The sequence below is a fragment of the Mauremys reevesii genome, linkage group 8 (assembly GCF_016161935.1).
Source record: "Mauremys reevesii isolate NIE-2019 linkage group 8, ASM1616193v1, whole genome shotgun sequence".
In the NCBI taxonomy this organism is placed as follows: domain Eukaryota; kingdom Metazoa; phylum Chordata; order Testudines; family Geoemydidae; genus Mauremys; species Mauremys reevesii.
Window position 1 is genome coordinate 93,949,544 of NC_052630.1, and position 14,214 is coordinate 93,963,757.

General features: G+C 41.0%; 3 protein-coding genes across 7 annotated transcripts in view; 1 reads left to right on the forward strand and 2 right to left on the reverse strand.

Moving 5' to 3' along the window:
- HOOK1 (hook microtubule tethering protein 1) overlaps positions 1-1,562 on the reverse strand; it is a 75,254-nt gene extending 73,692 nt beyond the window's left edge. The window contains exon 1 of the mRNA XM_039486500.1: positions 1,379-1,562. The gene's annotated coding sequence lies outside the window, so the exon portion shown is untranslated. The remainder of the gene's footprint in view (positions 1-1,378) is intronic.
- LOC120371054 (E3 ubiquitin-protein ligase RNF170-like) overlaps positions 1-5,707 on the forward strand; it is a 32,125-nt gene extending 26,418 nt beyond the window's left edge. For 3 of the 4 annotated variants that reach the window (XM_039486509.1, XM_039486511.1, XM_039486510.1), the window contains 3 exons: positions 2,030-2,103; positions 2,628-2,738; positions 4,272-5,705. In XM_039486509.1, the coding sequence (XP_039342443.1) occupies positions 2,030-2,103; positions 2,628-2,738; positions 4,272-4,577 (491 nt within the window). In that variant the 3' untranslated portion in view covers positions 4,578-5,705. Of the gene's footprint in view, positions 1-2,029; positions 2,104-2,627; positions 2,739-4,271 lie in introns of all 4 variants that reach the window. The other variant, XM_039486507.1, reaches the window with a different exon arrangement.
- A 29-nt stretch (positions 5,708-5,736) lies between these two features.
- Positions 5,737-14,214, reverse strand: part of FGGY (FGGY carbohydrate kinase domain containing) — a 365,851-nt gene continuing 357,373 nt past the window's right edge. Inside the window, exons 16-17 of one of the 2 annotated variants that reach the window (XM_039486503.1) lie at positions 9,623-9,684; positions 5,737-8,302 (exon numbers count right to left, since the gene is read on the reverse strand). In XM_039486503.1, the coding sequence (XP_039342437.1) occupies positions 8,221-8,302; positions 9,623-9,684 (144 nt within the window). In that variant the 3' untranslated portion in view covers positions 5,737-8,220. Of the gene's footprint in view, positions 8,303-9,622; positions 9,685-10,185; positions 10,385-14,214 lie in introns of those variants that run through there. The other variant, XM_039486506.1, reaches the window with a different exon arrangement.

The window sequence follows — 14,214 nt, forward strand, 5'->3', positions numbered from 1 at the left end:
CTGCTTTTCATGTCTTAAATGAATAAAACTTTAGGGTGGGACTGTCCAAAAAAAAAAAAAGAAAAGTGCAGCATAGGCCTAAATCTGCCCTGACTGAAGTCATTGGAAAAATGCCCACTGGCTTCCATCAGAACAGGATTAGGTCAATGCTGAGCACTTTTGATGAATCCCACTTTGACACAATTTTTTTTTTTAAAGTGTGGTCAACCCATAGCTTTTCAAGCAGATTAACCAGAGATTTACAGAAAAATCAGAATTTATTTGTATTGGTAATTCATACAGTTCTTCCCTGAGTTTTCATTTTCAGATTCATTTTGAACCATATGTTCAGGAAGTTAGGAGGAAAACTGATCTTGAACCAATATTTTTTTTCTAATTACCAAAAACCAGAGAGTATTTCAGTGAAGCCCCGTGAACTCCCTCAAAAAGCAGTGTAGCAAACTCGATTAAAACGGGATTTGGTCTAATTTATGAAAACACACTGACACACAAATACCTGAACTTCAGAGGGGTTTTTCCCTTCCTGCAATCCTTTACAAATGATTCAACAGGCAACACTTTTAATTGCCATGGGTTGCTTTCTTTAAAAGCCATTGGAAAGCTAAGGTTTGATTGTGCACTGAGATCCTGTTATCTTCAGGAGGAGTTGGCATAAAGCAATCTGCCCACATGGATGCTAGTGCAGGATAAGGGCTTAAATGGCCAAAGCAACCTCTGAAATCCAACATGAAGTTTTTTCTATCTGAGCTTTGCACATGCAAAAACTTGGAGCTGGGTGCCGGGCTGCATTTATACAAACAACACGGGATTTAGACCTAGATGCTGTCCGTTTTCAAAACTGAGATTTTTGCACATGCAAACAAGAAATAAAGGCTGTAAAAACAAACAAACAAAAAACCTGCACGCAAACAAAAACAAATGTTAAATATTGCAGCCATTGTTTCAGAAATTGGGGTGAGGTTTTTTTCCCTTGCAAAAAACAAAAACAAAAAACCTCAAAAACTTTTGGGCCAAATTTAATATCCCTAAGAGCATGTCTATTATATAATATCCCTAATAGCTATATACTTGATTTCATATGCATCAGTTAAAACATTGTTTCCCATATAGCCACCCTTCTGAAGCATGATCCTAAAAAAAAAAGTATAATTACTGATTTTTTCCCTAAATTGTGGGCTCCCAAAGACTTGATATTGTAGGGTTGCTCAGGAGTGCCCACGGGCTGGTACAGGTTATTTTTAAGAATAAAGATAATTAAAGTACAGTTCTGCTCTATAAAATGACAATCAAAATGACATTTTGGGGTTCCACGGTTATTTTCACTGGTGTTCATAGCAAATCTGATCAGTTTACAAGTTAAAAGATTTGTTTTTCTCACGGTCAGGCTGGCAAGCAGAGCATGGGATCTGAAAGTCAAGCTGGGCTCTTTCTGGGTTTCGAGCTGTTATATCAAATACTGCCCTCAGCAGCGCTTGTGCAATCACTCTGTCCTCAAACTGTGGCCTGAGTTATACCTGTGCAATCCTCTGTCTTCAGTGAAGTTGTGCAGGTGAAACTGAGGACATAATATAAGGACAGAGGCGTTGCCTTGATGGGCATGCAATTGGAACTTACCCATTCTGTTGACGACAAGGACAGAACAGAATCCAGCAACTGTGGTAGTTCCATAGAGATGACAGCAATAAAAAGGAGTAAAAAAATTTTTAGTCACTAAGAGCCAGTTTCTCATCCCCTTATTCACGGTGATGAGCACCTTATTCCAAAAAAGTGGCCCTGTGAAGGTCAATGGGGCTCCTTTTGGAGTCGGGGCCTATTGTACTTCAGAGTCTCACCTGAAAGACACAGATACGTCTCTGAAAACACAGAAGGAGCAGTGCCATTTTTTAGACAGTCACTTTTCAGAGTGGCATCTAGGCAGATATAAGGGGAGGAAAGGGGGCTATTAACTTAGCTGGTCTCCCTGCAAATCCTTTTTACCTAAATATTCTCCAGACCATATGCCTTAATATATCAATTTTGCTTTTTGTAGGTTCCTGTCTAATTACATACTGGAAACATGGTTCCTGGTTAGGAGCAATAAACTGTCCTCTCTGCAGACAAAAAGTAAGAGTAATTTCTATTCTATACATCTGCTTTTTGACAGTTAGTGAATTAAGAGCAGAGATACCAAGGGTAATATTTGTACAGCCTCTTATTTTCTAGCATCTCAAAACCCATTTAGGCTGGAATGGCACTACAGTCATTTGCCTCTAGCATCTGAAGCCTGTCATATCAGGGAATGCTGTAAAATATTAAATGTGCTTTCTCTCCCCCACCCCCTCACATAGTTGTTGAATCTCTGGCATAAATATTTCATAAAACCAAGACAGAACTTCTTATCCTCATCTGACCCTTGCCAGAGGCTGCACATTATATTGCGAGAACATCCACTCCTTTCAGAAGGAGAGGGTTTGCATGTAAGAAATGGACCCACTGACGAAACTTGGAGCCAGACAAAGGTCATTGTGACAGAAATATTGACAGGCATACTAAATTGCAGTGGAGTAATTTTCTTCATGCTGCAAGACCTGCATCGCTTTACATTCGGCTGTATAGTCCTAATGCTCATTTTTGTTTTCCACGGGAAGGTGATTCTTCTGTATAATGCCTCTTGTGAAAATCAACAAGATAAGCCAAGCAAGCAGACTGTACGTGACATCAGAGATTACAACAAGCGTTTCTCTGGCCAACCTCGACCTGTAAGTGTGGATATTTCTACATCCGCTTAATTAGCCCTGTCCCAAGCTGCAGTGGGTTGAAAGAGACTGAACAGTGTAAACTAATTGGTCACTATGGGAGTTCTGTTTTTGGGTGTTCACATGTGTGTAGCTTTGTAAGGAAGTCATGCCAGTTACAGCAGGGCTCAACATTCCTATTAGCCAGGTGCCCTGCGGCAGGTGCTTCTGACCAGGGTGCTTAGGTCCCTGCTCAGTCATTCTGGAAGGGAGGGGAAAATAAGTGGGGAGATTAGGCAAGGGAGAGAAAACTGAACTAGAGATGGGCCAAACTGGAGTATGTGGCTCAGCTTTGAACCCCAGGATCTCAGCTTGCCTCTAGGGGTTCGCTTCTAAGTCCGATCCAAAACCAGAAGGGAGTTATCATATTTCTGCCTGGAGGTGGCCAGACTCTCGGGGTGAGGCTAGCATGGCTGTTCACAATGTCTACAGTGTAAACTACCCACTGAGGCCAAAATCTCAGCAGGCCTGGAGGCTCAACGGGCAATGGGAGGGCTGTGTAAGATGAAGGCTAGACGTACATGTGCTCTATAAGTCATGCTCATTCCTTGCTAGACAACATACATTTCCTGCCTTAGGCAGCTCTTCCTTGCCTCCTGGTGGAGGGCCTGCAAAGGGCAACAGATCTTACTTTAGCCTCTGGGCTGGAGGTTATTTCTTCAGGTTAATAGTTTCCTTACTTTGTTAAATCATTACAATGGCCAAGGGAAAATCCAGATATTATATTTCCTCTTGTATATTTACTCCAGGCATGGCTCAGTACATAGTGTATCAATTTAATATACTAACAGGGCAATGGAGCATAGCAGGAGCTAGCGATTGCCTGTACCGTATGGAAAAACTGGTTATCTTAAAGGGTCACTGGGTATCTTGGTATCATAGTACTAGGGTGACCAGATAGCAACTGTGGAAAAAATGGGACAGGGGGTTGGGGGTTATAGGCGCCTATATAAGAAAGTCACAAAAAACGGGACTGTCCCTTTAAAAACGGGACATCTGGTCACCCTACATAGTACCTGCTATTACCAGTAGGGGCTCGGTCCTACGGTCTTATTATATTTACCTCCCCATGCCTGGAGTTTGCCTGAGTAACGACTGCTGGATTGGGCTGCCAAGGCCAGATTCTGAAAAGAGCATACAGTCTCCCGTTGAAGCACTCCACACCCACACCCGAGATGACATTTTCAAAAGAGATCAGCAGTCAATACAATTGTGTGCCCTTTAAAAATCCCACCACCACATATAAGGCATTGTTTTGAAAGTCTTTTATTTTGATATCTGAGTGGGAGCTGAGCTCTTCTGAAAAAATCTGTTTCTGAATCTTGGAAAATAAGTGAATAGTGTAGCTGCACTTGGACATTAGAGGTAAATCTTGCGATTAAGAAATTTTAGACTAAAAACATTGATTAGAAGCTTATCTGGTAACCAAAAAAGCTCCATGAATTAGAGTTAGAGAAAATAATATCACTTCATAACCCAATGCAACTGAATATTTAGTTTGCAGATTACCTTTATGACATGCCGCTACTCCTAAATCTTGCCTTAAGAGGAATCTTTACCCTGGGAGGTCTCGTATGGATCTTCTTCCTAAGAATTGTTGTTTGCTCCTTTGGGACCATCATGTGCTTAACTTCCCGATTTGACGTGATGCATGAACCTCTTTGTGGAATCCTTGCAGCAGTCGATGACCTAGTTGTCGTTTTCCTCCTCTTAATTTGCATGTTTAACATTTGCCAGCAAATGGAATCAGAAGATATAAATATGACAAGTTCTACAACTCAGACCATGCTGTCGGAATCCTGATACACTCAAACTTCTACTTCTTCATGAGCCTTCATCAGACTGTGTCAGGCTTCTCCATGACTCTGGGGGCAGCATGCGATGGACTGATTTTTTTTTTTTGAAGAACATTCTAACATTGACCTATAGTGGAGTAAGACTCAGTACACTTGCCATGGCCAAGTGATTAATTTGTGCAAATGCTCACAAGCCTAGGTTATTAATACAGCTATGTATTTACTAGGTTCCTGCATGGTGAAGCAGCCTTTTATGTGACTTCCCTTAACATGCAAGACCTGAAATGACCGTGTCTGGGAGCTACGTGTAACCCCACACCTCCTGGGTGTGGTGCTCTGTCCCATGTAGTGGCACCAAGACCACTTAGAGAGAGAATAATGAGTCTGTTCCACATCCTTAGCTAAGAGACATATGGCTTTTAGCTCATGCACTAGAGGCTCATGCACTAAGCTTCTGAGGTTTGATCCCGCCCACCGACAACTGGTGTTACATATGCACAAGGTCTAAAATTACAAAGCCGGTCACTTTATACCTGAACATTTTTTAAGAAACCACTTTACATCTAACTAGTTGCATCTCAGTTGTGGTTTACTATAATGTAATCTCGAGACCCTACATAGTCTTATTACTGTAGAACTTTCTAAGACGTCACGAGTGTGGCATGGGGAATAAAATGTCAACTACGTGGTTCCTCTAAGAGGTTATCTGTAGGTGCTTTGTGCCAGCAATGCTTATTATGATAAGCTCATCCATCGGATTACAAACTTTCCCAGGTATCTGTTTAACAATTGTAATCTTGATGTTAAACAGACAATATGAATATGTTCATAATATTAGCTTGAGTCAAAATACAAAATGAAATAAAAGTACTCTAGGGAGAGTGAAATAAAAAGGGATTGAAGGGATTATGCAAGGAATCTGAACAAATCTTTATCCAACTCTCAAATATATGAACACAAGGTACATTTTTAGCAGCTTCCTTAAGCTCTGTGCATCTGAGTTTTAACAAAGTCAGCATTGTTATTCATTTCCTGTAAACTTTGTATGCTCCCTGTAGTTTCCTTGTAAGTCCCTGTACTAGTTCAGCAAAAAACATCAAGGCCAAATTTATGATGATATAAATAGTAGGAAGCCTATGATAGTCTTGTTGGTTTTTTGTTTTTTGTTTTTTGCTAGTAGTTAAAATTATTGGGATTCTGCAAGAAAACACTGCATTCTGTCCATAGATAATCTGTGATATGTATTGAAAATAACAGAACTACTCTTCACATGTTACTTGTATGTGTATATATATATAAATATGAATATTTATTGTTTACAATATACTGGTCTCTAACAGTCATGTTTGTGGGATTTTTTTTGGGGTGATGTATTTTCAATTGACATAACTTATCATCCTCTTGAAGTTCATCCTATCCTATACCAATATTGAACCCCACTTTTCCCTGTGTTTATGTTCCCCCCACTTTATACCCTTCAACTGTCATTGGTTTTAACTATGAACTCAGAAAGCATAGATAGATACTCATACTAAGTACTACGGAGAGGGCAGCACCTGCTTTTCCATGAGCTGCAAGGCAGGAAATATATTGTCTTTTCTTTTTTAAAAAAAGTTGCCAGACGTTTTTGAGCACTGACTACTAACATTAATTTTTTTTTCAGAAACTGGCTGTTATTTTTAAGGTATGTGGAGTATAATTTTGTCATCAGGTGACTCCTGTTTGCACATACTAAAGAATGGAATTTCCATTAAGCCAAGTGAATAAAGTTGGGGTCACATTTCATATAAACGTACTATAGTTATTGCTGTTGTATAGTAAGGGCTCAGCGTGAGTGGCCAAAGAATAGGCTGGGAGTTTAGGAGTTAAAAATGTTGTCACTGGTGATCTAGAATAGAGTCACAATTAGTTTGCATGGTCGGCTGTGTGCTTTTTTTTAAGGCTGCTAAGATACCTCTGTCTCTACCTCCACCTTTGTTCCCCTTTCATGGTGAATGCTGTCTCCTTCTGCTTTTTAAACAGGGTTAAAACCCTAACTTGCTGGGCACTGCTGTTCAAACAATAACAAATACACAAATCATGGATAAGTAACAGAATGTTTGTTTCTCCTGTGAAACTCTTAGTGAAGTCATTGGGGGTGCTCAGATTCTTGCAGGACTGGGTCCTCAGATTCTTGCAGGGCTGGGACCTCACATCTCACAAGGGAGCCCTGTTTCTCTTTGGTTTGCAATACACAGCATGGGAAGTCTTTTGTGCAGACACAAACGCAGGACTGAGGGAAGCCAACCTGTGCCTCTCCTGCACTTACGATACAGCGGGGCTCCATGCTCAACACTCCCAGTTTCATGTCTCCTGTGTCACCAAACACAGACCCTGTCTCTGATGTGAGGATGGGCACGGATTCATATGGACAGCTTCATTGGTGGCTATATGAGAAGCAGCCAGCAGGATGTTTTATTAGCATCCGTGAGTCATGGAAAGGTACCTGCATTATAAACATGCTTAAAAAAAATTGCTTCGGCGCAATCTGATCTTTAAATATTAATGGCTGGCTGTTTTTCCATCTTCAAAATGATTGGTGCACATTAAGGACGAATCACTTGCCATAGACAAAATGGATTGAGTTATCTGACAGCCAAGTGTCTGACACTGCAAGGAGGGGGAAATCACCCAAATAAAAAGCAATGCCCATCCCACTTTTTCCCCTTGAAATTACTTTTGAAATTTGTGGTGTATCAGAGAGAAAAAACCAAAACACAAATTCCAGGTCACAAGCATGTTTCGAAAATATCAGCACCCAGACAGAAATGCTATCATCAAATTTTACACTCTGGACAGTAGGAGTTTACCATGAAAATTCAATGTCAATCTTAACTGTATCAGAGGAGTGGTGCTAGAATTAAATGGAGCAGTAGGCCTGCTTTGCTAGTCATCTTATGAAACAGTACAGCAGAATCCATGTTAAAAATGCAACAGCCTTTCTAGCCTAGCCACTAGTGGTTTGCTTTGGTGAGCCAATTAACTGCTTTCTTCTGCTTTTCCAGCTCATGGTCATTACCTGAGTGTTGGCCCTGGTGGCATGTCTGGTTTTTTTTTTTAACTGGAGTCAATGGTCATCTATAGCAGTGGTTCTCAAACAGGGGCTTGGGGCAGGTTTCAGGGGGTCCACCGAGCCTGGCCGGCATTAGACTCGCTAGGGCCCAGAGCAGAAAGCCAAAGCTACGCCATGCAGGATTGCAGCCCAGGGACCCAGACCCCATCACCTGGCACTGAAACCAAAGATTGAACAATTTAGCTTCGCAATACCCCTTGTAGTGTGGGGCCCTGGACAATTGCCCTGCTTGCTATCTGCTAATGCCGGCTCTGGCTTTTATATGCAGAAAAAACTTTGTTGTGGAGTTTTTATAGCATGTTAGGGGGGGCTCAGAAAGAAATAGATTGAGAACCCCAATCTATAGTCCAATGGCGTGCAGTGGCTTGGAAGATTACTCAGTGCAGCAGCACGTAGTGAAAGTACTAGATTTTTAAATTAAAATTAGAACAATTTTGTTTTAAATTGAATGACACGAGACAAAATTCCTATGAACTTTTAGTTGTAAACCCCTGGAAATTCTGTGATCCCTGTTGTTCCCAGACTATATGATTGTTGATTATACGCCTTGCATGATGGCTTTATACTCTCTCTGATGTTCAGCAAGTTTCAAAAACACTTCATACTTCTTGTCATAAAATCTGCGTAAAAAAAAATTAAACAAATTTAAAGTTCTGAAGCAGTTTAAATACCCCACAATATTCATGTTTACTCTAGCCAGGGAAGCACCAGAAGTGGTTTTGATTCAGTTATAAATGACAAGCTTTATTGGCAGTAGAGTCCTGTGTTTTGCCAGAGCTGAGTTTTTACCCAGACAAGTGATTTCAAGTTATAATTATACCTTTCGGTTACCCTAAGCCTAGCTTTGATTTTCAGACACTCTTTCCTATGGCAGAATTCTCTGCGGGTGTAAATGAAGGCAAGTCCATTGACCTTAATGGCATATTTCCCATTTACACCCACCAACAGAGAGAACTTAGCCCCAAGGGCCTAATCCTTTTCAAATATGACTAATACCTCCCCTACGTTTACTCAAATCCTCCCTGCTCTTTGTGCTGTCTCATGCTAAGCGATACTGGTTACTCCTTCTTCCCCAGCTGCCAATGAAGATGAGAGAGAGCAAGATTTTCACCCTACAAGCCTGGAGAAAACTAAAGCAGTGGCTGCATCACAAACAGTAATTTATTAGTTTCCCTCTAGCTGAAAAATGTTTTGCTCTCTGACTGAGTGTTCTTAAAATTTTGATTTGTCCTGCATTTTACCATAAACCTCTTCACTTTCCCTCAGCAACAGAGGGACAAACACTTACTTCACTTTCTAAGCTGTATGAAAAATCAGACTGGATAGTACATGGACCTGAGTATCTACAAAGCGGGAGTCTATTAATTTATTTGTAGATCTCCTAACAGGCCTGCAGGTGGCGCTCACACACTTCTACTGCACATTCATCACCTGCTCTACAGAACTGCTGTCTAGTTTAAGGCTAGTGATAAGGTTTAGGCATTTTTACTCAATGGAATAGCTCAGAGCCTTGATGCTACGGTGATGGATGCCTTTGAAATACACAGCTGGAATGGAGCTATTCCATAATGCAGGTCCTTAACTAATTCAGCATCTCAGAAATGTGTGTCCTTTTCTTTCACTTGAAGACAGTTGTGGTATATGGAGATTATCCTGCGAGCTTTTTAACCATGGGTAAAATTTTCAAAAGCACCTCAGTGACTTAGGAGCCTACACCACTTCTGCAAGTAGGGCCTAGGCTCCTAAATCATTTAGGCACTTTTGAAAATTTTACCCCATGCCTTTTTACGCTCCATTTGTGACATTTCCCTGCCAACATACAATGTAAATAGAGAGACAGCTGTTATTGCATTCAAACAGGGCTAGAGGCAGAGAGGCATATACTTTGGTTGAAGTGAGTTCTTCACTCTCATCAATAGATACTTAAAAATCAAGATTACCTTTTATCCCTGTGGTCTGGCTGCACGATTTTCCCGATTTTTCCCATTCTCTCCATGGCCTCCTGTTAAAAGATAAACGCAAGCTGGAAATGCCTACTTTAATTTAAAATACTTTTTGACAAGAACAAAGTGTTTCAAAAAAAACAGTCAGAACATTACAAATGTATTTTGTTTCAGGTTAACAGACCAGATGTCTTAAAATATGTTCAATCCTATTATACAGCAGTCAGGCGAACAATGTACAGTACTATAGACTCTTCAATGAGGCAAAAATCTGTTCCTTTTTCTTACTAAGAGTCTGGGGAAGAGCAGACTCTCTCTTATTATTTATGGTAACTAGAGGAAATGTTACACACATCCCTGGGGAGATGATTTCTCTAATAAAGTGGTATTTTAGAAGAGATCTCTTAATCCCTTTTCCGAAGTATCGATTCCCTGAAGCGAGGCAGGCCAAAATGTGCTCCAGAAGCCAAATGTAACTCATGAAGTTCTGCAGTGTAGCTCGCAGCTGCCCTCATCTTCTAGTACTGAGCTGCAGCAGGCAGAGCTCCATCCTGATTGGGGTAAGGTCAAAGCAAAGCCAGGTTTGGAGACTCCCGTGTTCCTGGAAAAGGATCCTCTTGGGCAATCATGCTGCAATCAATAGGGCTCCCTGCAGGTGTCAGGGTCTGCGGAGAAGGATCGCTTTGCAGGACTGAGGAATAATTTGGGGGGACTCGCACAAGTAGTCCCTTGGAGTTGGATGGATTCATCACCTCATGACTGAAGGAAACAAAAATGGCAGGGGCTGTACTATTTCAAAGCACAACATTAGAGCTACAGCCCACAGACAGTTCAATGTCAAAGAGCCAAAGAATCATATAGCTCTAATCAGAACACTGCAGGCTTTTTAATTGCCCAAGCAGGAGCCTCAATCTGCCCTGTTATTAGTGCCTGTAGCACAGTGCTCAGAGGGCCAGGTGGCCTAGTGGTTAGTGCACCCAGTTTCCAGTCTCTTGATTCCCAGGCAGAAGGGGGGCAGAGATGTCTGGCCCCTACCCCTAGGCAAAGGCATCACAGTCTTTGTCCCCTTTGGGAGCTTGCTCTCAACCAGGTGTGGAATGGGGGACCCGGGCTGGGCCCTCCTTCTCCACCAGGTCGTGGCTCAGGGTCCTTTTGGGGAGCTGTACCAGCAGAGTATGTTTAGATCAAAACTATTTAGGCTCATCTGTGAGCCTACCTATGCACACACATAAAGCAAGGTCAGCTCAGATAGATATGGAACTCCCTAGAGAACACCTCAGAGTGCCATTTCTGAGGAGATAATGCAGTCTCTTCCCACAGACACATGAGGGCTCGGAAACCACCACACACCAGCCAGGCTATGATCCTATAGGGAAGGTTTGATGTCCTTTTTGGCAAAAAAAACCAAAACCAAAACAAAACAAAAAAAAAACAACTCCTCCGGGTTTTATGTAAAAAAAGGGCTACTTTCTCCCCCTATTTTCTGTTCTGTAATAGGGGATATGAACTCAACCATTGCTTGTGATTACATAGCCTGTATCTGACAAACTCTGTAGTAAACTGATGAAAGAGGTTGTGTGGAATTTGTAGTCTGTATGTGACATAAATAAACAGTAAGAAGATACTAAATAAAGAACATTCTCTCTGTTATAATTTATAGTATAACATTTTCCCCCATAAATGAGCCCTCTCCGCTTTACAGTACAAATACACCACCATGGGAAAGCTTAAGGGATATACATTTTGTATCAACCTTGTTTGTATTCCTATGCAGCTTTGTACTTCTAGCTATCTGATTTGCATCCCCAGTTTCACTGCAGGTGAATATTGAACCTGGAAAAGGAGGCTGCACTATTGAAAACTCATCCCCAAAAAGAAAAGCACAAGCAATTAACTCAGTGGAGTGACACTAGTCCAGAATTTGCCCCACGACTGTTTTTCCAGCTGTTCTATGGGACAGCAACCTAAAGTTACAATCCTTCTCCAAAGTTTGAGGTCTCCCTTTTTCCTCAGAGTTGAGTTTCCCTCTCCCAATCCCACGACTTCCCCTATTTTTAAATATGCCAGTTTCAGCCTGAGGAGTGCTGGAAGCTTCTCCAGGGGGGCTGGAACCATTTGTATAGTGGGGGTGCTGAGAGCCATTGAATCAAACTGTAAACCCTGTACATGATGGAAATCACTTCAAGCCAGAGGGTGCGGCAGCACCACCTGTTCCAGCACCTCTGCTGCTTCCTGAGCACAAGTGGCTCTGAACTGAGTGTGTGGCTGTGTGATGCCTTTGGGCTTGGGTGGGGAGGGTACCATGATTATAATGGGAGTCAGAGAGCAGAATGGAGTAAGGTGTCCTTATTGAAGAAACCTGAAAACAGGTTCTGGCTGCAGTTTAGTTTCTGAACTGATTCACCCACCCCGACAATACATTTCTTATGTTTTGAAAAACAGAGGAAGCTGGCACCCAAGTTGTCTTTTTAGTCTATTAGGTAAACACTTTTGTATTTTTAAATACATCAGAGTCACATTAATCAATATTTAGGTTTGTTAGTGATTTATATATAGTGTAAACTGATCACAGTCGTGACAACAAAGCAAAGAGAGTTAAAAAATGAGTAGTCAGAAATTTTCAAACAACAATTCACCCATTTTAGGGTGTTCAAAATATCCCAAGGGATTACTTACTATACTTTCTTCTTCTCTCTTTTTTTTTTTTTTGTATTTCAATGATTTTTTTTGTTTAAAGTCAGCTTGGCCATTATTAATTTGACCAGAAACTTTACTCCCAGCTGATATTATTCAGCAATTTTGAAAAAACAAAACAAAACAAAACACTGAAAATATGAATTTATAATGAAAACAGAAACAAAGGAAGATTAGAATTAGATTAAATGGTCAATCTATTCCAGTATCCTGACTCCAACACAGTCTTAAATATAGCAAATTCATAATACTGCTGTTCAGAAATAGTTTATTTGAGGTTTACATCCAAATCCATAATGCCAGTCACCAAGAATTGTGCATTCTTAATTTGAATGATGATATAACTTCTTTGTTTGCCAGTCTAGACTGTACAATGAATACAGTGATTTAAAGCACAATGAATTCTCTCTTAAAACAAAATATTTTGTAAAATTGCTTTTTAATCATTTCTCTCGTTCCGTAAAAGCTACACTATAAATAAACCATGAAAGTTCACATTTGATCCTCATTTCTAAAGGCTGGGCAAGAGGCGAGTGAAGGGTTTTTGCAGAAAAAAATAGAGGCACTGTGGCGCATAAATAAAAGAATGCATTCATGATTACTAACCTTTTGTTATGGTGTCAAAGCTGAGACAGATACAAGCCAGTAAACACCCTGCTTACCAATGAGAAATGGAGCAGAATGGGAATACCCACTTCTGTATGTGGGCAGGAGATAAACAGGGCTAGTGAACACAGTTCTCTAAACACCAGTAATGTTCCACAGGAGGACACTGAACTACAATGTTGTGCTGAATAATACCAGTAATGCCCTTTTGTATTCAGCGGTCTAAAGCGAATCTATCTATACTATTTCTAGAGCAAACTCATTCTGTAATGACTAATGATTGAGCTGAATTTCTTTTCTAAGCATGGTCCATGGGCAGAGTTATACATTTAGGACTCCATACTGCCCTCAATACACAGCAGATCTTCCCATAACGTCAATGTGAGGTTTGCTGGGTGCATGAAACCAGTCTTCTTCCAAATTATCCATCACTGAAGAATCTAAGTGATAAACCACTAGTAGAAGTGATTTACACAAACAAGAGCATATATTATTCAAACTGCTTATTTTGAACCCAAAACAGGACTTGTAAACATACAGGTGGAGCAGAATTGTCCATTGGTCCCATAACACCAATTTCCAGAGAAAACACTATTTTAATATACTAGATAAAACATGAAACAAATTCCAACCTCTGCCCCTTTAAAAACGGAAGGAAAGCGAAAAAAAAATCTTTTCAAATCTAAGATGTAATGGGATGTAACTCAGCAAGGCTCTACACGCATTGGGTAACATTTTGAAAAACACATATGTGAGTGAGGAGCTTAAGTCTAAATTTTCAGACGTGACTTAGGTTACATCTACACTGCAATAAAAGACCTACTGACTCGGGCCAGCTGACTCAGGCCAGCCGTGGGACTTTTGCTGGAGTGTAGACAGACCCATGGGCTAAATCCACAGAGGGATTTAACGGCTACTTTAGATACCTAACTCCAAAATTTAAAACGTTTGTTCAGCTGCTGCCTCACCTGGTAAGCACCTAAATTCCCATGGCATCTAACTTTTCATTGGTAAAGTCCCCTATATTTCTGCTACTGGGCATGCTCAAAGCCACCTAAGTCCTGATGCTGCCAACCGACTCAAAGCCTAAGCACCAGGAGGATCCACAAATGTGGCTTTCCCCTGCCGCTCTTGCCTGCGTGACCAGATCTGGTAGGTGTTCTCAGGGTCGGCCTAAGAGTATACTTATCAGATCAGACTCCACATAAAGCAAGAGTGGTGGGTCGGCCCCCTTCCACCCTATAGTCCAGTGTTTAGAGCACTTAGCCAGGAAGTGGGGATACATCAGA